Source organism: Neophocaena asiaeorientalis, unplaced genomic scaffold (genome assembly GCF_003031525.2).
Source record: "Neophocaena asiaeorientalis asiaeorientalis breed wild unplaced genomic scaffold, Neophocaena_asiaeorientalis_V1.1 scaffold184, whole genome shotgun sequence".
NCBI lineage: Eukaryota > Metazoa > Chordata > Mammalia > Artiodactyla > Phocoenidae > Neophocaena > Neophocaena asiaeorientalis.
This window is the reverse complement of record NW_020185325.1, coordinates 7,852,414-7,875,797: the sequence shown is the minus strand read 5'-3', so window position 1 is coordinate 7,875,797 and position 23,384 is coordinate 7,852,414. Positions and strand designations below refer to the sequence as shown.

At 37.1% G+C, this 23,384-nt stretch overlaps 1 protein-coding gene across 1 annotated transcript in view; it reads right to left on the bottom strand.

The window, feature by feature from the left end:
• Positions 1-23,384, bottom strand: part of ADGRV1 (adhesion G protein-coupled receptor V1) — a 510,622-nt gene that overhangs the window by 166,002 nt on the left and 321,236 nt on the right. Inside the window, exon 85 of the mRNA XM_024734350.1 lies at positions 2,316-2,432. Coding sequence (XP_024590118.1) covers positions 2,316-2,432 — 117 coding nt within the window. The remainder of the gene's footprint in view (positions 1-2,315; positions 2,433-23,384) is intronic.

Here is a 23,384-nt window from a genome sequence, read left to right as displayed (position 1 = left end):
CATCCCTCCCAGTATCTGTAGACAGCCATCACATCTCACTAAGTTCTTTCCAGGTTAGTTGTCTCCAGCTGCCTCCAAGTTTCTTATAGGACTGTCTTCCAACTTCTCATTGGCTGGTTAATATTCCTGCTGAAAGTGGTTACAGGGTGCCAGGGTTGTCTGACTATTGTAGATTATAATTTAAACATGGCTCTCCCAGCTGCCTCCATACTGTTATTAATGTAACCCAGGTCTGTGTTGTTTTTGTAGTTACTGTAGTTGCTATGGTTTAAGCAATCTGGTCACACATTTGATTGCTACTGAGTTTGGGTTAAATTAAAATTTCAAGTTGTTTACATTAACCCCCATCAGATTATGTCTCTTGCACTCTCATTTTCAAGCTGTCGCAGTACAGGTTTTCTATATTTGTTCTACCTGTACTCTTAACACAGGCAGCTTGGTGTTTTAGCTTGTTTCAGCTCTGTATCATTGCATACCTGATAAGACAGCTCCCTGTGTTTTCATCCAGATCATTCATCAAGAACTGAATAGGTCAGGGACATGGACAAAGACCTTCAGCAAACCGCTATGGACCTCAGTTCAGGAAGATAAATGACAACATACACAGGGCACACATAAAAAGTTCAACTTAGATAAACTACTAAAGGGAGTCAGAGAATCTTGCAAATGCTACTGTAATTTCAGCAAGTATTTATTTTATGTTGTATGGTTTAGATTTATTTTTTAATTGTTTGGTGGGGGACTGGAGAACACCATAAATTTTCCATAATTAGAGCTGCTCAAAGAGCTATAAAACAATAATTCTATGAGGTAGGAATTATTATCTCCATATGCAGATTTAGAAACAAACCTTGGAGAGAGTCAATAACTTGATTAAGGTTACAAAGATAATAACAGAGCCAGAATTCAAACCCAGATGCAGGCCTCCAATTGTTCCAAGTAGTTCTATTAACTGAACAGTTCAGTTTTCTTCTCCTTCAGAGACAACTATAATATGATACTTGGGAAAAGATCCCTTCCTTGAATCTGTATGGTATTCTCTACTAATAGTATCACCTCACCTTCCTCCAATATTGCCAGATGGTAGACATCCCACATCCTTCTTATTCAACAAGAGAAAAGAATATGCAAGAGCCTGAATGCATCTGTTTACATAGTATACTTCACCTGCGTACTCAGAAACACATATGAAACTATTTCTATCACATGACAGATGGAACAATACCACCAGAAAGCAGAAATCACTTTCAAAGGCAGCATCTTAGTTGAGCTATTGAATTAGTGACATTAATAGTACTTAAGTGGGATCCAACTCTCACATCAGCCTCTTTATCAAGCAAATCAGCATTAGACAATAGAGAGAATTTGGGACTTCAGTCAGAAAAGGACAGTTCAAATCTCTCCCCAGCCCTTACTAGCTCCTCAGGAGAGTATGCTAGATCTCTTTGGGTTTCACTCTATACTCTCTCCCAAAGTGATCTCTTCCAAAGCAATGGCTCCATTTTCCAACTCTAAGTCAGCAATTGTCTAATGTATTTCTCTAGCACGGACCTCTGTTCTGGGATATAGCTCTGCATATTCCACTTCTCCCTGAGTCTCCATTGGAGATCTCACAAGAACTTCACACTCAGCATGTCCTTAAAAATAACCCATCATCTTCTCCCAGTCTCCAGGGATCATTATTTTAGTTCAAGGCACCACTATCTACCCATTCATTCATGCCAGAAACTTGGGTAACATCCTTGGTTCCACCTTCTGCGTTCTTTATAACCAATCTCTACATCTTATAATTCTAGTTTAAGAAAATAATTCTTAGAAGCTGTTCACTTCCCTTTGTCTCTTCTGCTCCCTCTTTGGTTCACACCACCACGTTCTTTCCCCTGAATACAGCTAAAGCTACTTAATTGGCTCCCATGTCAACTCTTTGCTGAACTCAATGCACTACAAACAGGGAGTTCCTTCTAAAATCCAAATCTCATCATGTCATTCTCTTGCTTAAAAATAATTCTATGACTTCTCATAGAAAAAAAGTTAAAATTTCTTACTGTGCCTTATAGGGTCTGCATCACAAGCCTCATCTCCTACCATTCTCTTATTTCCAACTCTACTAGATTTCTTTTCATTTCCTCAAATTCACTACACTTTCTAATATTGTACAGCTTATAAGGTTTTTCTTGCATTGATCTCCTGGGAATGCAGTGACAGATATATGGAATTACTTCCACTTCAGTATAAAGAATATCAGATATAAAGGCCACTCCATCCAGACACATTGGAAAGCTGAAGGGGGCAGAGGGAGGAAAGGAGGTACCAACCTGGATGAGCATCCAGCTAAACTGGCAAAGATACAGGTAATGTATGACAGCAGCCACAGCTGAACAGCTCTCCTCCGTGAGTTGGGGACTTGCATATGCAGATGCCAGAAATACAATCTGTAAGAAACAAATACTTTTATTTTAAAATCATGATAAAGTCAATCAAGAATATTAAGAAACCATTTTCTTATCTGAATCGACGATTCAATGACTCAAAGGGAAAATAACTTGATTTGTTGCCCAAAATGAGATGACTAAGTCACTCTAAAAATGGCAATACACGGATTTTTATGTTTATAAGAAACAATGAATTATATAAAATTATGCTACACACTGCATCGGACTGTCAAGAGGAAATTCTCAAAGTAAACTCTGTTCTTACAGATGGACAAAAATCATATGAAATACATTTATTTTAGTTAAGTACAAAAGAGAAAATAGAGTGGAAATACCATTCCTTGTATAAGTCAAAGCTAATAGGAGAGAAAAGAAAGAGAAGAATAAAGCTCTGAGTCTACCATCATCTGCATCCTCTGGTCAGGAAGTACACATATAACAAAATAGACTTAAAATAAATGTAAAATTTCAAACCCTATGGTTACCCTAATTCTTGGATTTTTATTTCGACTACCCTCAAGTCTTTCTTCAAAAGTAACCTTCACAATGGGACCTTTCTTGACCACACTATTTAAAATTACACCCTCTTTTCTTCTCTCCTTCCCACATATGTGATCTCCCTACTCTACCTTTCTGTTTTTTTTAAACAGTGCTTGTCACTTTCTAACATGCTCTCTCATTTGTTTATTTCTTATGTTTCTTGGTCATTGTTAGTGTCACCCACTATAATGTAATCCCTATGAAGGCAGGATCACTGAATGTTTTACTCACTGGTATACCCCACACTCACACAGCCCAGTGTCTGGAACACAGTAGGTACTCTCAAAGTCTATTGGAGGTACTCAGTAAATACTTGTTGAATAAATGGATAAATAAATGCAGTGAAACACTCCTGTGATTTCTATCTATCATTTTCTCTACTATATGACTACTATGTCAAATTTTATAATGGAAAGTATAGATGGCAAGGGAAAATTTGGAGCAATAATAGTGTACTGTAACCTCTCATGGAATAAATTCCCTTCCTCTTTCAGACAGAGACCAAGTCTTTTTAACTTAATATTTTAATAAACTACCACTATACCTGGAATATGCCTGAAATGTTCAATAAATAATTGTTGAAAGAAAGAATGATTGATTCCAAAACAACACAGGGGTGCTGTAAGGAGAAAACTAGCTGACTTATGCCTCAAAATCTCTCAACTTCTAAAAAGGAAATGCAAATGTCATTAATGTTTCTTGGATTTTAAAAAATGAATACTGTGCTCAAAATCAAATCAGAATATTGTTTTTATTTTCAAATGAAATATACCCCTCCCCAAACCTTTTATTTCAAATGTGTGTACGTTAAATCGTCTTGAAAATTTCTGCCCAGGAGTGTTCCCAGGATGGCATCATTGTGGTGAATGTCAGGATCTGGGATAAGAACTTGCATGCTCCCAGCATCTCTATTTCATGGGGAAAAACTTACCTTAACCAGTCTCCTTAGTCAATTACAGAAGAACCAAAATGCTAATTAATAAATTCACAATAATATATATCTCATGCCATGCTGACTTCCCTCTTGGTAATTATTTATTGAGTACTTCCTGTACCAAGTATAGAAGAAAAAGAAACCTTTTCCCTTTTTTTTTTTCTTTTTCAAGCTATGGACTCTAAACAAGTCAGTTTACCCTTTGGGACTAATTCCCTCATTAGCAGGAGGAGGAAGTTGGAAAAAATAAACTCTAAAGTCTCTTTCTACTCCAAAATTCCAGGATTCTTTTTTAAATGAGAAGTATTCCTGACTCAACTTTTTGTTTATTTTAACTCTAGTTTTGGAGTATTTGTAACACACAATTTAAAAAAAAAAAGCAGACACTAGAAATGTACGTCTGGTTATATCCTAACAATCTGGTACAAATTAGTTCCCTGGAAAAAATAAAGCCAACAAATTTGCCTTTCCAGAATGTATCACAAATAGCTTTTGAATTATTAGAGCTTATTTTAAAAACACGTCTAGATTTCCCTAGATTTTAGCTTCAAACTTCTGAATCATAATATAATATAGGTCATACATTTAAACTTCCTAAATTTCACAAAAATTCATTGAACGCCTTCACCAAAACACTAACAATGAACACTAAACAACTGAAAACTATGCCTTAAAAGACCTTAGAAACACAGAACTGTGAGATTCAGCCAAATAAAAAATCCAAAAAACAAAAAGAATAATTTTAACATTTTATGCTTTTTATTTGCACAAAGTGGCATCTTTTCATAAAGTCTTTATAAGTGTACTTATAATAAATTTGAGCCTCTCTAATTTGGATTCTATAATATGGATTGTGTTGAATTTATTTCCTAGTTTTGTACGAATCAACCTGAATGGTTTGCTAGGTAAAACAACAGTGTAATCCAAACTGTAATTGAATGTGTTTAGTTTTAACTATGAAACTATTTATAAATGGTATGCTAATTTAAATATCTCTTATTCTTTTCAATATTTTTTCTTTGAAGCAAATTAGTACAAGTTATTGCTTAAAACTATATTTATTTCCATAATACAGTTTTAACATCCAAAATTCCATTCTTAAGATATGGTTTCTTCATATTTTATTACGTTTTAATCTCTTTTTCTAAATCATAAGACCAGTTACATAAATACTTTTGTAAACTATGAACATTCTTCCAGAATGTTCTCTGAAATATGAGAAATGCTTCTCTCTGTATGGGAGAAGGCTGGTAAGCAAGACAAGGCTGAGCTCTCAATACACATTACTACAACAGGGATGAGCTAAGAATACTTGGAGAACCAGAGATTATGTGTCATGGGGATTTAGTTCACATATTCTTAAGGTACATAACCAAGGAAGACAGGAAGTTTTACCGTTGCTTTTTTACTCAAACACCTAGAGATGATCAGGAAAAAGGTTATTTTCAGTCAGTTCTCTGGATACACTAAGTTGAACACCATAACAGAAAGCAAGGAAATTTTCAATGGTTCTCAGTCATTCGTGTGTTGATTCATTCAGTAAGCAAGTGTTGGCATACCTACTACCTACAGAGCATTATGCCACCTATGCAAGATGAAGAATGTTATGGCAGAAACTTGTGTACCATGTACCAGCATGGTGCTACATGTTTTCTTGGTTTTTTTTGTTGTCCATGTGTGTGCGTGCAGACGTGCCACATATTAATGACGTGAAGTCATTATTGTTTTATCCCAATTTAATTAATGATGCAAGAAGGTCTGATAGGGGAACTAACTTGTTCAAGGGTCACTGAACAAATTTTAAAGTGGGATTCAAATTCTGGTGTTCTGATTTGAGAGGCCAGCGTTCTTTCTAGAACATCACACTGCTGCCCACCAAGCTCATCCAGTGTGAGCCCTGTCTCAAAGTGCCGAAATTCTGGTTCATTGTTTCTCAATCTTTTTTAACCCATGGGCCACCACAGGTTCACAATGGCAATAGAACATAATGCCCGTGGCAAATATAATACTACTCTTAATTCTATATTGATATAATATATGTACGTCTTAACCAAAAAAAAAAAATATATATATATATTTCCAGAAGAGAGTATCTGATATATTTTGTTAACAACTTGTAAAATTCTTTCTTCTTCTGGTTGATTAGAGCTCTACTATAATAACCAAGGGAGGAAATACCTAATTTTTTTTTCATTTAAAATATATACGGGGCAGGGCTTCCCTGGTGGCGCAGTGGTTGAGAGTCCGCCTGCCAATGCAGGGGACATAGGTCCGTGCCCCGGTCCGGGAAGATCTCACATGTTGCAGAGTGGCTAGGCCTGTGAGCCATGGCCGCTGAGCCTGCGCGTCTGGAGCCTGTGCTCCGCAACGGGAGAAGCCACAACAGTGAGAGGCTCATGCACCGAAAAAAAAAATATATATATATATACATATATATGTATATGGGGCAGATTCAAGACGGCGGTGTGGGAAGATGCAGAGTTAGCGTCTTTCCACAACTAGGGTGCGAGCCGGCCGCTGGTGGGGTACCCTGACACCCAAGGAGACGGGAGGAACCCCCAAGTGAACCAATAGGATGTGGGGGGACTGAGGTGGGGAGAAGAAGTGGAAGCCAGACAGGATCAGCATCCCTGAGGCCGGGGATATCAGGAGAGGCAGGCATGTGGAGCCATCCAGAAGAGGGAGAGGAGTGGAGGGCAATCGCCCCGCCCACTCGGGCCCAGGGAGCCTGCTGAATTCCCAGGCTGGCACACTCCCTCCAAAGTCCTGTGCAGGCCATGTGGGTCTTGGGGGCATAAGAGGGAGACCGGAGAGATCAGGAGAGGCAGACGGGAGGGGCCCTCCCAGAGGAGCGGGAGAGGAGCGGAAGGCGTTTCCCCCATCCACTTGGGCCCAGAGAGCCTGTTGAGCTCCCAGGCCAGTCCCCTGCCCTCCAAGACCCCCCACTGCGCCCAGCCGCATTGGTCCTGGGGGCATAGGAAGGAGGCCAAGGGGAGAACAGGAGAGGCAGGTGGAAGAGGCCCTCTGGACTGGAGGGTCAGGAACAGAGAGGAGGGCATTTGCCCCACCCAGTTGAGCCCAGGAAGCCTGCTGGGCTCCCAGGTGAAGTCTCCCGCCCTCTGAGACCAGGAGTGAGGGGCAAGCCTGGGCCCCTTCTGTTCCATTGAGCCTAAGCCCCACCCCTCACAGCCCCCAGGGCCTCTTCCAGCCCTGTGGGTCCGAAGCATAGGCCCTGCCCAGCCCCAAACCTCCCCCTTGCTTAGGCCCCACCCTCCACAGCCAAAGGCCACACCCCCATTTTTTTTCTTTTCCCTCCTCCTCTTTTTTTACTATTGTGATACTGTTATACCTTCCAGTTGTTGATTCATCTATAGTTTTACTTTTATATTCTTTCTAACATACCTGTTAGTTTCCTAGTCTAATATATTTTTTTAACTTTGTTATTGTTCTTTTTTTTTTTTCCACCCCATGTGGCTTACAGGATCTTGGTTCATGAGCCAGGGGTCAGGCAGGGTGGTAGCTCCAAGTCTGAACCACTAGACTAACAGAGAACCTCAGACCCCAGGGAATATTCATTGGAGGGAGGTCTCATGGAGGTCCTCATCTCAGCATGAAGACCCAGCTCTACCCAACAGGCTACAAACTCCAGTGTTGGAAGCCTCAGGCCAAACAACCAGTAAGACAGGAACACAACCACACTCATTAAAAAAAAAAAAAAGACACGACAAAAAATTATGTCACAGATGAAGGAGAAGGAGCAAGTTAAAAACCTACAAGAACAAATAACTGAAGACGAAATAGGCAGTCTACCTGAAAAAGAATTCAGAGTAATGGCGTAAAGATGATCCAGAATCTCAGAAATAGATGGAGGCACGAATTGAGAAAATACAAGAAATGTTTAACAATGATCTAGAAGAACTAAAGAACAAACAAACAGAGATGAACAACACAATAACTGAAATGAAAAATACATTAGAAGGAATCAATAACAGAATAACTCAGGCAAAAGAACGAATAAGTGAGCTGGAAGACAAAATACTGGAAGTAACTGCTAAGGAGCAGAATAAAGAAAAAAGAATGAAAAGAATTGACGACAATCTCAGAGACCTCTGGGACAACACTAAATGCACCAACATTCAAATTACAGGGGTCCCAGAAGAAGAAGAGAAAAAGAAGGGGTCTGAGAAAATATTTGAAGAGATTATAGTCGAAAACTTCCCTAACATGGGAAAGGAAATAGCCACCCAAGTCCAAGAAGCACAGAGAGTCCCATACAGGATAAACCCTAGGAAAAACACACCAAGACACATATTAATCAAACCAACAAAAATTAAATTCAAAGACAAAATATTAAAAGCAGCAAGGGAAAAACAAAAAATAATATACCAAGGAATCCCCATAAGGTTATCAGCTGATTTTTCAGCAGAAACTCTGCAGGCCAGAAGCGAGAGTCAGGATATACTTCAAGTGATGAAAGAGAAAAACCTACATCCAAGATTACTCTACCCAGCAAGGATCTCATTCAGATTCGATGGAGAAATCGAAAGCTTTTCAGACAAGCAAAAGCTAAGAGAATTCCGCACCACCAAACGAGCTTTACAACAAATGCTAAAGAAAACTCTCTAGGCAGGAAAAACAAGAGAAGAAAAAGACCCACAAAAACAAACCCCCCAAAATTAAGAAAATGGTAATAGGAACATACATATTGACAATAACCTTGAATGTAAATAGACTAAATGCCCCAACCAAAAGACACAGACTGGCTGAATGGATACAAAAACAACACCCATATATATGCTGTCTACAAGAGACCCACTTCAGACCTAGGGACATATACAGACTGAAAGTGAGGGAATGGAAAACGATATTTTCCATGCAAATGGAAATCAAAAAAAGCTGGAGTAGCAATACTCATATTAGATAAAAATAGACTTTAAAATAAAGAATGTTACAAGAGACAAGGAAGGACACTACATAATGATCAAGGGATCAATCCAAGAAGATATAACAATTATAAATGTTTATGCACCCAACATAGGAGCACCTCAATACATAAGGCAAATGCTAACAACCACGAAAGGAGAAATCGACAGTAACACAGTAATAGTAAGGGACTTTAACACCCCACTTTCATCAATGGACAGATCATCCAAAATGAAAATAAATAAGGAAACACAAGCTTTAAATGACACAATAGACCAGATAGACTTAATTGATATTTACAGGACATTCTACCCGAAAGCGGCAGAATACACTTTCTTCTCAAGTGCACATGGAACATTTTTCAGGATAGATCACATCTTGGGGCACAAATCAAGCCTTGGAAAATTTAAGAAAACTGATATTGTATCAAATACCCTTTTTGACCACAACACTATGAGATTGGAAATTAACTGCAGGAAAATAACTGTAAAAAACACAAATACATGGAGGCTAAACAGTGCACTACTAAATAACCAAGAGATCACTGAAGAAATCAAAGAATAAAAAAAATATAGAAACAAATGACAACGAAAACAGGACGACCCAAAACCTATAAGATGCAGCAAAAGCAGTTCTGAGGGAAGTTTACAGCAATTCAATCTCACAACAAGAAACAAGAAAAATCTCAAATAAACAATGCAACCCTACACTTAAAACAAGTAGAGAAAGAAGAACAAAGAAAACCCGAAGTCAGGAGAAGGAAAGAAATCAGAAAGATCAGAGCAGAAATAAATGAAATAGAAACAAAGACAACAATAGCAAAGATCAATAAAACTAAAAGCTGGTTCTTTGAGAACATAAACAAAATTGATAAAGCTTTAGCCAGACTCATCAAGAAAAAGAGGGAGAGGGCTCAAATCAATAAAATTAGAAATTAAAATGGAGAAATCACAACTGACACCACAGAAATACAAAGGATTATAAAAGACTATTAGAAACAACTGGAAGAATTAATATTGTAAAAATGACGATACTACCCAAAGCAATCTACAGATTCAATGCAATCCCTATCAAACTACCAATGGTATTCTCCACAGAATTAGAACAAAAAAGTTTACGATTCGTATTGAAACACAAAAGACCCCAAATAGCCAACAAAATCTTGAGAAAGAAAAATGGAGTTGGAGGAATCAGGCTCCCTGATATCAAACTATACCACGAAGCTACAGCAATCAAAACAGTATGGTCTGGCACAAAAACAGAAATATAGATCAATGGTACAGGGCAGAATGCCCAGAGATAAACCCACGCACCTATGGTCACCTAATTTATGACAAAGGAGGCAAAGATATACAATGGAGAAAAGACTGTCTCTTCAATAAGTGGTTCAGAGCAGAAATAAATGAAATAGAAACAAAGACAACAATAGCAAAGATCAATAAAACTAAAAGCTGGTTCTTTGAGAACATAAACAAAATTGATAAAGCTTTAGCCAGACTCATCAAGAAAAAGAGGGAGAGGGCTCAAATCAATAAAATTAGAAATTAAAATGGAGAAATCACAACTGACACCACAGAAATACAAAGGATTATAAAAGACTATTAGAAACAACTATATGCCAATAAAATGGACAACCATGAAGAAATGGACAAATTCTTGGAAAGGTATCAAAAAGACAAACAATCCAATTAAAAAATGGGCAGAAGACCTAAATAAACATTTCACCAAGGAAGACATACAGATGGCCAAAAGGCACATGAAAAGATGCTCAACATCACTAATTATTAGAGAAATGCAAATCAAAACTACAATGAGGTATCACCTCACGCTGGTCAGAATGGCCATTATCAAAAAAGCTAGAAACAATAAATGCTGGAAAGCGTGTGGTGAAAAGGGAACCCTCCTGCACTGTTGGTGGGAATGTAAATTGATACAGCCACAATGGAAAACAGTATGTAGGTTCCTTAAAAAACTGAAAATAGAACTACTGTATGACCCAGCAATCTCATTACTGGGCATATATCTTGAGAAAACCATAATTCAAAAAGAGACATGTAGCACAATATTCACTGCAGCACTATTTACAACAGCCAGAACATGGAACCAACCTAAATGTCCATCGGCAGATGAATGGATAAAGAAGACGTGGCACATATATACAATGCAATATTACTCAGCCATAAAAAGAAACGAAACTGAGTTATTTGTAGTGAGGTGGATGGACCTAGAGTCTGTCATACAGAGTGAAGTAAGTCAGAAAGAGAAAAACAAATACTGTATGCTAACGCATACATATGGAATAAAAAAAAAATGGTACTGATGAACCTAGTTGCAGGGCAGGAATAAAGATGTAGACATAGAGAATGGACCTGAGGACACGGGATGGGAGGGGGAAGCTGGGGCGAAGTGAGAGTAGCATCAACACATGTACACTACCGAACATAAAATAGCTAGTGGGAAGCAGCGGCATAGCACAGGGAGATCAGCTCCGTGCTTTGCGATGACCTAGGGGGTGGGATAGGGAGGATGGGAGGGAGCCTCAAGAGGGAGGGGATATGGGGACATATGTATGCATATGGCTGATTCACTTTGGTGTACAACAGAAGCTAACACAGTATTGTGAAGCAGTTATGCTCCAATAAAGATCTATTAAAAAATTTTAGACACAAGAGACAACATTATATACTATTTACTGCTGGACAAAACTGTAATAAAGATATAAAAACATAAAAAAATATAGCACATGTCTCTTCTTACTTGGGCTAAATAATAACAAATAATAAAAACTGGTTTTCCTATAAACCTCAATTCTCCGTACTCCTTAATATACACTCCCCACCCCTCCTCCACACTTTACTATGGACATTCTCACTCCTCTCTCTATGAAATGCTCTTCTCTCTACTCTCCATCTTACCCAAAACCTACTCAGTTTTTACAGGAGCAGTTCAAATTCCACCTGCCTACTCTGATCATGACAGACTCCTAGACTTTCCTATTTTTTAGAGTGTTAACAGCACGTGTTGTCGAGTATTTATAATGGGCCAAATGTTGTCCTTTCTAATAGGAGAGTGCGTATGGGTGAAGCCAGACACACACATGATGCAATAAAATTTAACAGGTGTTGTAATAGAATATGGGGTAAAATATCAGGGGAATGCAAAGTCAAGACTGAGTAGTTCTGCTTGTGGAAGTCAAAGAAATATTCAAAGAAACAGAATTGCAGTGGCTTTGTCTACAAGTCCCATCTGCCCCACCTTCTCTTCCTAAGCTTACCTTCCACAGGACCCTGCATACTCCAAACCTGCTACTCTAACTGCATTGACTGCCATTCCCTAAAACACGTTCCATCATCTCTCAACGCTTTGCCTTTGTTCTTTGTCTTCTGTGTTTCTAGAATTGTTTCTTATCTTTCTCTGTTGAAGGTCCATTTTTCAAGGTGTGGTTGAAATGTCAACTCTGTCATGAATATACGGCTATTGTTTTCAATCATAAATAATTCTTCCTTCCTCTGAACTTTTAAAACAGGATTTTATTAACATAAGGATTGATTTTCCTACCCAGTTCTCCCAATTCTTATACAAAAATCAGCCTTAATCTCTTGGAAAACTGTCAACTCCTTAAAGGCAACAATTCAATCGTATTCTCTAGTATTATTATTTTGAACTACAATTTTTTTAAGAAGGAAAACATAGCAAGTATTCAGTATCCCGTACAGACCCTATCATGATTTTGAGCATAGTAAGTGCTATTTTAAAAAGCTTTATTGAAGTATGATTGACAGACAATACATAATGGCACATATCTGAAGTGTATGATTTTGACACATAGATATTCCCGTGAAACCATCCTCACAAGGAAGATAATTAATGTATACCTCATCCCCAAAGCTTCATCATGACCTTTGCAGCACCCCCCCACACCACCACCACTCCTCACTTCCCCAGACAACCTGTTTTCTGTCACTATACATTAGTTTCATTTACTAGAATTGCATGCAAATGGAATCATAGGTACTTTTTTCTCTAGTTTATTTCATTTAGCATAATTATTTTGAAATTCATCCAAAATAATGTATCAATGGTTCATTCTCTTTTTATTGTTGAATAGTGTTCTAATTACATATCCTTTCACCTGCTGATGTGTATTTGGGTTGTTTCCAGTTTTGGGCTTTTACAAAGAAAGCTGCTATGAACGTACAAGTCTTTGTATGGACATATGCTTTCATTTATCTTGAGTAAATACCTAGGAGAGGAATAGCTGGATCATATGGTAAGTGTGTATTTAATATTTTAAGAAACTGATCAATTATTTTCCCAAAGTGGCTGTAATATTTTACATTCCCATAAGAAATGTATGTATCCAGTTATTCCACATTCTCACTAAAACTTGTAATGGCTAGCTTTTAAATTTTTAGCCTTTCTAATAGGTACACAGAAGTTCCTCAGTGTGGTTTTAATTTGCATTTTCCTAATCAGCAATGATGTTGATCATTTTTTCATGTGTTTATTTGCAATCCATATCTCTTCTTTGAAGAAATTCCCACTTAACTCTTTTGCCCACTTTTAAAGTTGGTTTGTTTTTCTGTGATTGAGTTTTATGAGTACTTTCTATATTTATGATAAAAGTCTTTCATCAGATACTTGTGTGAAAATATTTTCTCCAAGTCTGTGACTTGTGTTCTCATTCTCTAAACACTGCCTTTTGAAAAACAACTTTTTAACATGGATGAAACCCAATTAGGAATTGTGTCATACATTTTTGACCTTTTATAGATTATACTTTTGGTATCATATCTAAGGAAAATTTGCCGAATTCAAATTCACAAAGGTTTTCTCATATGTTTCCTAGAAGTTTTACAGTTTTTGTTTTAAAATTAGGTCTTTGATTAATTTTGAGCTATTCTGAATACAATGCAAAGTATGGTCCAAAGCTTTTTGTTTTGCAGGTGGATAACCACTTTTTTCAGTGTAATTTTTTTGAAACACTACCCTTTCTCTACTGAATTATCTTTGCATATTTTCCTATATACATGGGGATCTATTTCTAAACTCTCTAATCTTTTCCATTCATCAGTTTGTCTATGTTTACACAATACTATGTCATCTTGATTACTGTAGCTGTAATTCTTGAAAACAGGTAGTACTAGACTCTAGTTTCTTCTTTTTCAAAGTTGTTCGGATTATTACAAGTCATTTGCATTCCATATGAATTTTATTTTTTTACTTTATTATTTTTTTTGCGGTACGCGGGCCTCTCACTGCCGTGGCCTCTCCCGCTGCGGAGCACAGGCTCCGGACACGCAGGCTCAGCGGCCATGGCTCACGGGCCCAGCCGCTCCGCGGCATGTGGGATCTTCCCGGACCGGGGCACGAACCTGTGTCCCCTGCATCGGCAGGCGGACTCTCAAGCACTGTGCCACCAGGGAAGCCCCTCCACATGAATTTTAGAACCAGGTATTCAATTGCTACAAAAAAGTCCTGCTGGGGTTCTGATTGGGACTCTGTTGAATCTCAACCTGGGGAGAATTGACATGTTAACAATATTGACTCTTGAGGCTTATGAACATTTTATCCTTCCATTTATTTAGGTCTTTTCTAATTTCTCTCAGGAGTGTTCCATAATTTTCCATGCACATGTCCTTCATATATTTAAAAAAATATTCATCCCTCAGTATTTTATATTTTGCTGTTATTATAAATGGTATTTCATTAAGCTTTAATTTCTGATTGCTCATTGCTAGTATATTGACTATACATATGAATTAATTTTGTATATTGATTTTATATATTGTATTGATTGTAAATATTGATTGCATATTGATTTTGTATATATATTCTGCAAACTTATAGAACACACTTAACTAGCTTGAATAGTTCTTCTGTAGAAAACGTTATATTTTCTACATAAAGGATCTCTGAATAAAGGCAATTTTACTTATTTTTTAAAATCAGAATGGCTTTAAGTTCTTTTTCTTGCCTTACTATACTCACTGGATATAGACAGACGAATAGATAGACAGACAGGTAGATAGATACAAATACAGATATAGTGTATATATACACACAAAGGTGGTGAAAATGAACATCCTTGTTTTACTTCTCATCTTAAGGCTAAACATTTGGTTTTTCACCATAAGTATTTTTATGAGCTGAACTGTGTCCTCCCAAAATGCATATGTCCAAGTACCAAAGTCCAGTATCTCAGAATGTAATTATATTCAAATATGATGTCATTAAAGAGGTAATTAAGTTAAAATGAGGTCTTGAGGGTGGGACCTAACCCAATATGAATGGTGTCCTTATAAGAAGTGAAAATTTTGGATACAGCAATCCAGACACACAGAGGAAAAAAATCATATGAAGACAAAGGAGAAAGATGAACATCTAAAAAGCAAGAAAAGAGGGGTCAAAATGAAATCAACCTTGTCAATACCTTGATCTCAGACTTCAGACTCTAGAACTGTGAGAGAATAAATTTCTGCTATTTAAACTATCTGGTCTGTGATTTTGTAATGGAAGCCCCAATAAATTAAAACAAGTATGAGGTTAGCTATGTTTTTTTTTCTGTAGATGCCCTTATCAGGTTGAGAAAGTTCCCCCTTCTATTCCTCCTTTGTTGGGAGTTTTTATCAGAAATAGATATTGAATTTTGACAAAGCTATTTCTCTATTAAGATATTGAAAAATATCACTCTATTTTTGTTTGTTAATGATAAATTACATTGATTGAGACTTGAATATTAGACCAACCTTGCATTACTCGGATAGTTATCACTTTACTGTGATGTAGTAACCTTTTGATTTGCTAAAATTGTATTAAGAATGTCTGTATCAATGTTCATAAGGAACATTGGTTGATAGTTTTCTTTTCTTGTAATATCTTTGTTTCATTTTGGTATCAGGATAACATTGGCTTCAGAGAGTAAGTTGGGAATCATTTCCTCCTTTTACATTTTCTTAAAGAATTTGTGTAGAATTGGTATTTTTTCTTCCTTAAATGTTTGAGAAAATTTACCAGTAAAACTACCTTTAAAACCAGTAAAACCACCTTTGGACTATAATTTTCTTTGTGGGAAGAAATTAAATATAAATTCAACTTCTTTAATAGACATAGAGATATTCAGGTAATCTATTTCTTCTTCAATGAATTTTGGTAATTTGTGTCTTTTAAAAAATTTGTCTATTTCACCACGACTGGCAAATCTATTGATGTAAAGTCATGTATGATATTTCCTTATTATCTTTTTAAGATCTTTCCTGTAGTGATGTCATTTCTCTCTTTCCTCATATTGGTAATTTGGATCTACTTTCTTTTATTCCCCGATCATTCTGGCTAAAGGTTGATACTTTTATTGATCTTCTTAAAGAACTGGATCTTGGTTTCACTGATTTTCTATATTGTTTTCCTTCTTTCTATTTCAGTAATTTCTGTTCTCCTCTTTATCATTTATTTATTATTTATTTTGAGTTTAAAAATTGTTTTTCTTTTTATGCAATCATATATTTCTTAATATAGGCATTTAGTTCTTTAAATTTCCTCTTAATACTGCTTTAACAGAATCCTTCAAATTTTTTTATATTGTGTTTTCATTTTCATTCAGTTCAAAATACTCTGAAATTTTCATACTGATTTCTTTTTTGACCTATGAATTATTTTAAAGTAAGCTATTTAGTTTCCAAATATTTGAGGATGTTCCATCAATCTTTCTGTTGTTGATTTCTAATTTAGTTCCATTGTAGTCACAGGACACGTTCTGTATGACTTTAATCATTTAAAATTTACTAGCCTATATTCCACGTGCACTTGATAAAAATGTATATTCTAGTGTTGCTGGGTGAAGTGTTCTATAAATCTCAATTAGGTGAAGTTGGATGATAACATTTTAAAGATATTCTATATTCTTCCTGATTTTCTGGGTCTTTTTCTTTCAGTTATTAAAGAGAGGTCTTTAAATTACCAACTGTAATTGTGAATTTGTCATTTTTTCCTTGTAATTCTATCAGTTTTACATGGTATATTTGGAAGCTCTGTTATTATGTGAATATTTAGAATTACTATATCCTCTCAACAAACTGACCCTTTTATTATTATGGAATAAACTTCTTTCTCTCTTATATTATTCTTTGCTCTGATATCTACTTTGATGTTAATACAGTCAATCCAATTTTTTCCCCATCTTTTTACTTTTAACCTAAATATATATGGCTTTACATTTGAAGGATGCTTCTTGCAGGCAACATATAGCTGTGCCCTGCTTTTTATTCATTTTGAAAAATCTCCATTTAAACAGCATATTTAAGACCACTTGCATTTAATGTGATTTTGTGGGCTAAAGTTAAAATCTATCATCTCGTTATTTGATTTTTAGTTGTCACATCTGTGAAAATTATCTGGTGATAATTTTAGCTTTAGTATATGTGAAAACATCTTTACTTTGAAAGATATTTTGGTTAACAGGTTTTTTTCTCCTTCAGTACTTAAGCATGGTTTCTACTATCTCCTCACTTACATGATTTCTGACAAGAAATCTGCTATATGAAATTATTTCTTTTTTGTAATTTTTGTTGCTTTTAATATTTTCTCTTTATCACTGGTTTTAAGCAATTTGATCATGATGTGCCTTGGTACAGTTTCTTTATGTTTCTTCTGTTTGTGATTCATTGCAGTTCTTTCAACTTCTTGAATCTGTAGGTTTACACTTTCAACAAATTTGAAAATCTGTAAATCATTCTTTTTTCTTTTTTTTTTTCTTTTTTTTTTGCGGTACGCGGGCCTCTCACTGTTGTGGCCTCTACCGTTGCGAAGCACAGTCTCCGGACGTGCAGCCTCAGCGGCCATGGCTCACGGGCCTAGCCGCTCCACGGCATGTGGGATCTTCCCGGAACAGGGCACGAACCCGTGTCCCCTGCATCGGCAGGTGGACTCTCAACCACTGCACCACCAGGGAAGCCCTAAATCATTATTTTTTCAAATGCTTTCCCCCAAGTCCTCTGCATATCTCCAGAGTTCTTTTTTATAGTTTTTTCTCCTCCAGTACTCTGTCCTGCAAACTCTAACTGCCTTGGTTTCCCAAGACTCTCATCTTGTCTCCTTAACTCTGTGGGTCTGGGAGGAGTGGCCAAGATGATGGAGTACGAAGAACCTGAGCTCACCTCCTCCCATGGGCACACCAAAATTACAACAATCTACACAGTTACTATTGATGAGAAAGGCTAGAAGACTAGCAGAAAAGATCTTCTACAACTAAAGACAGGAAGAAGGAACAACATCAAGATGGGAAGGAGGGGCGGAGCTGCATACTCTCAGGTGGGCAACACACATGGAAGAGAATAATTACAATTGCAGAGGTTCTCCCCAAGAAGCAAGGGGTCTAAGCCCCAGACAGGGCTCCTCAGCCCAGGGGGTCCTGCACTGGGAAGAAAGACCTCAGAATGTTTGGTTCTGAAGGCCAGCAGTGCTTAATTTTAACAGTCCCAGAGGGCCGTAGTAAATAGAGACTTCACTACTAAAAGGGTGCACACAAAATCTCACATGCCCTGGGAGACAGGGTAGAAGGAATAATTTGAAAGGATCCTGAGTCAGACACACCTGCTGATCTTGAAGAGCCTCCCAGAGAAGCAGGAGCAACTGAAATTCACCCTGGAGACATAGACACTTGTGGCAGCTCCTTCTGGGAGTTTGTTCTACCATGTGAACACTGGTTCTGGCAAGCATCATTTTGCAAACCTCACTCCAGCTTATTGGCACAGGGACCCAGCCCCGCCAAACCAGGACCTGGCTCTGTCCACCAGAGGGCCCATGAACCAGCCCTGCACACCAGTGGGCTGACACAAACTCTGGGACCCTTCAGGCTCTGAAGCCAGAGAGCCTGGAATTCAGCTCCACCAAGCAGTGAGCTGACACTAGCCCTGAGACCCCCTGGGCCACAGCCCAACCTACCAGCAACACAAAAGTAGCTGCAAGACCCCCTGGCCCTGCAGCCAGAGAACCTAGGACATGGCCCACACACCAGCAGGCCAACATCAGCTCTGGGATATCTTGGGCTCCTCAGCTAGCTGCCCTGGTATCTGGCCTCACCCACCATCAGGCAGACACCAGCTCTGGGGCCCCCAGGGCTCTGTAACCAGAGACTCTGGTACCTGGCTTTGCCCACCAGCCAGATGGCACTAGCCCCAGGACCCCATGGGGCTCTGCAGTCTCCTCACGACCCGGCCCCACCCACCAGTGGCTGGAAGCCTCCTCACAAGGCAGGGCCTGGCAACGAAATGGACAGGGCCAGCCACACTGACCAGGCTGCCCACAGTACGCAGCCCACCATAACAGAAGAACCCACACAGCCCAAATAGGGGGCACCATTAATGCATACATCTCTGGTGACCGGAGGTGAATGTGTTTCTAGGACACATAGGACATCTCCTACAAAAGGCCACTTCTCTGAGATCAGGAAATGAAACAATCCTACCAAATACACAGAAATAAAAACAGCAAGTCACACAATATAGGGTGACATAGAAACATGTTCCAAATGAAGAAACAAGATAAAACTCCAGAAGAAAAACTAAGTATAATGGAGATAAGCAATCCACCCGATAATGAGTTGAAGACAATCATCATAAAGATGCTTAAAGAACGAGCAAGAAGATTGGAGGAACAGAGTGAAAAGTTATTAGTTCTTTTAAAAAGTTAGAAAACGTAAATAAAATAGAACCAAACAGAGGTGAAGAATTCAATAATAGGTATAAAAAATACACTAGAAGGAATCAAAAAGTTAGATGATACAGAGGAATGCATCAATGAGTTGGAAGACAGAGTAGTGGAAATCACTGAAGCTGAACAAAGAATTAAAAAAATAAGGACAGTTTGGGACATCAAGTGTACTAACATTAGGATTACAGGGGTCCCAGAAGGAGGAGAAAGAGAAAGAGGCAGAGAATATATTTGAAGACATAACAGTTGAAAACTTCCCTAACCTAGGAAGGACATCCACATCCAAGAAGCACAAAGAGACTCAAACAGGATCAAGATAAAGAGCAACCCACCAAGACACCTTGTAATTAAAATGGTAAAAATTATAGATAAAGAGAGGATTTCAGAAGCAGCAAGGGAAAAGCAACAAGTTACAAACAGGTGAACTCCCATAATGCTATAAGCTGACTCCTCAGCAGAAACTCTGAAGGTCAAAAGTGAGTGCCATGATATATTTAAAAAGGTGAAAGGGAAAAGTCTACAACCAAGAATATTGTACCTGGCAAGGCTTTCATTCAGATTTGATGGAAAGATCAGAAGTTTTACAGACAAGCAAAAGCTAAAAGAATTCAATACCAGCAAACCAGCTTTACAAGAGATGTTAAAGAAACTTCTCTATGAGGAAAAGACAAGGCCACTACTAGAAACATGAAAATAACAAAAGAGAAAGCTTCTTCATTAAAGGCATATATATAGTACACGTAGTAAATCAACCATGTATAAAGCTAGTAGGAAGAATAAAGACAAAACTGTAAACTCATGTGTATCCATAGTAAGTAGTTAATAAATACAAAAAACAAAAAGATGATAAATATGATGTCAAAAACAGTAAAAATGGGCAGGGGGAGTAAAAATGTAGGGTTGTTAAAATGCATTTGAACTTAAGAGATCAGCAACTTAATCAAATATATATAGTATACTATGTATACTATATACTCACTTTTATTGTAACACTAAAGTAGTCATCAAATCACAAGGGAAGAGATCAAAAGAAGAAGAAAGGAACAAAAAAGAACCCCAAACAATTAATAAAATGACGGTAAGTACCTATCAATAATTAATTTAAGTGTAAATGGACTAAATGTTCCACTCAAAAAGCACAGAGTGGGTGAATAGATATGAAAATAAGACCCATCTATATATGCTGTCTACAAGAGACTCACTTCAGATCTAAAGACACCACAGACTGAAAGTGAGGAGATGCAAAAAGGTATTAATGCAAATGGAAACGCAAATAAAGCCAAGGTAGCAATACTTATATCAGACAAAATAGACTTTAAAACAAAGACTGTAACAAGAGAAAAAGGACATTACATAATGATCAAGGGATCAATCCAAGAAGATATAACTATTGTAAATATATATGTACCCAACATAGGATCACCTAAATACATAAAGCAAATATTAACAGACATAAAGGGAGAAATTGACAGTAACACAATAATAGTAGGGGACTTTAACACCCCACTTACATCAATGGAAAGACCATCCAGTCAGAAAATCAATAAGGAAACACTAGCCTTAAATAACACATTAGACCAAATGAACTTAGTAGATATACACATAGAACATTCCATCAAAAAGCAGCAGAATACACATTCTTCTCAAGTGCACGTGCAACATTCTCCAGGACAGATCACATGCTAGACCACAAAGCAAGTGTCAGTGAATTTAAGAATACTGAAATTATATCAAGCATCTTTTCCAACCACAATGTTTTGAGACTAGAAATCAACTACAAGAAAAAAAACCCTGCAAAAACCACAAACACATGGAGGCTACACAGTATGCTACGAAACAACCAAGGATCACTAAAGAAATAAAAAATTACCAGAGATAAATGAAAAAACCCCACAACAATCCAAAATCTAAGGGATGCAGCAAAAGCAGTTCTAAGAGGGAAGTTTATGGTGATACAAGCCTATCTTAGGAAACAAGAAAAATATCTCAAATAAACAACCTTAAACCTAAAGGAACTAGAAAAAAGAAGAACAAACAAAACCCAAAGTTAGTAGAAGGAAAGAAATCATAAACATCAGGGCAGAAATAAATAGAGACTACAAAAACAAAAGAAAAGATCAATGAAACTAAGAGCTCATTCTTTGAAAAGATAAACAAAATTAATAAACCTATAGCCAGACTCATCAAGAAAAACAGAGGGCCCAAATCAATAAAATCAGAAAAAAGGAGAAGTTACAACTGACAGCACAGAAATACAAAGGAAAACAAGAGATTACTATAAACAACTATACACCAATAAAATAGCCTACAAGAAATGGACAAATTCCTAGAAATGTTCAATCTCTCAAGAGTGAACTAGGAAGAAAATGAAAATGTGAACATACCACTTACCAATAACGAAACTGAATTAGTGATAAAAATACTCCCAACAAACAAAAGTTCAGGAACAGATGGCTTCATAGGTGAATTCTAGCAAACATTTAGAGAAGAGTTAATACCTATCTTTCTAAAACTATTCCAAAAAACTTCAGAGAAAGGAATGCTTCTGAACTTACTGGAATGCATTACTCTGATACCAAAACCAGACAAAGATATCACAAAAAAAAAGAGAGAAAATTACAGGTCAGTATCATTGATGAATATAGACGCAAATATCCTCAACAAAATACAATATATTAAAAGGATTACACACCATGATGAAGTGGGATTTATCCCAAGGATGCAAGGATGAATCAACATTTGCAAATAAATCAATGTGATACACCATATTACCAAACTGAAGAACAGAAAACATATGATCATCTCAATAGATGCAGGAAAAGTTTTTCATAAAATTCAACATCTATGTATGATAAAAACCTCTCAACAAATTGGTTTCGAGGGAACACACCTCACCACAATAAAGGCTATATATGACAAGCCCACAGCTAACATCATACTCAAGGGTGAAAAGCTGAAAGCATTTCCTCCAAGATCAGGAACAAGACGAGTATGCCCACTCTTACCACTTTTATTCAACACAGTATTGGATGTCCTAGATACAACAGTCAGACAAGAAAAAGAAATGAAAGGAATCCAAATTGGAAAGGAAGATGTAAAACTGTCACTGTTTACAGATGACATGATGCTATACATAGAAAATCCTAAAGATGCCACCATAAAATAGAATTCAACAATGAACTCAGTAAAGTTGCAGGACACAAAATTAAAATATAGAAATCTATTGCATTTCTATACATTAACAACTAACTATCAGAAAGAGAAATTAAGAAAACAGTCCCTTTTACAATTGCATCAAAAAGAATAAAATATCTAGGAACAAATATAAATAAGGAGGTAAAAGACCTGAAATTGAAAATGACACAAACAGCTGGAAAGATATACCATGTTCATGGATTGGAAGAATTATTATTGTTAAAATGACCATACTATTCAAGGCAATCTACAGATTCAAATGCAATCCCTATCAAAATACCCATAGCATTTTCCACAAAACTAGAACAAATAATTCTAAAATTTGTATGGAAACATAAAAGACCCGAACAGCCATAACAATCTTGACAAACAAGAACAAAGTTGGAGGCATCACATCCCTTGATTTCAAACTACACTACAAAGCTACAATCATCAAAACAGCACAGTACTAGCACAAAAACAGATACAAAAATGGATGGCCCAGAATAGAGAGCCCAGAAATGAACCCACACTTACACAGACAATGAATCTATGACAGAGGAGGCAAGAATATACATGGGGAAAATACAGCCTCTTCAATAAATGGTGTTGGGAAAACTTGACAGCTATGTACAAAAGAATCAAACTGGACTACTCTCTCACACTATGCACAA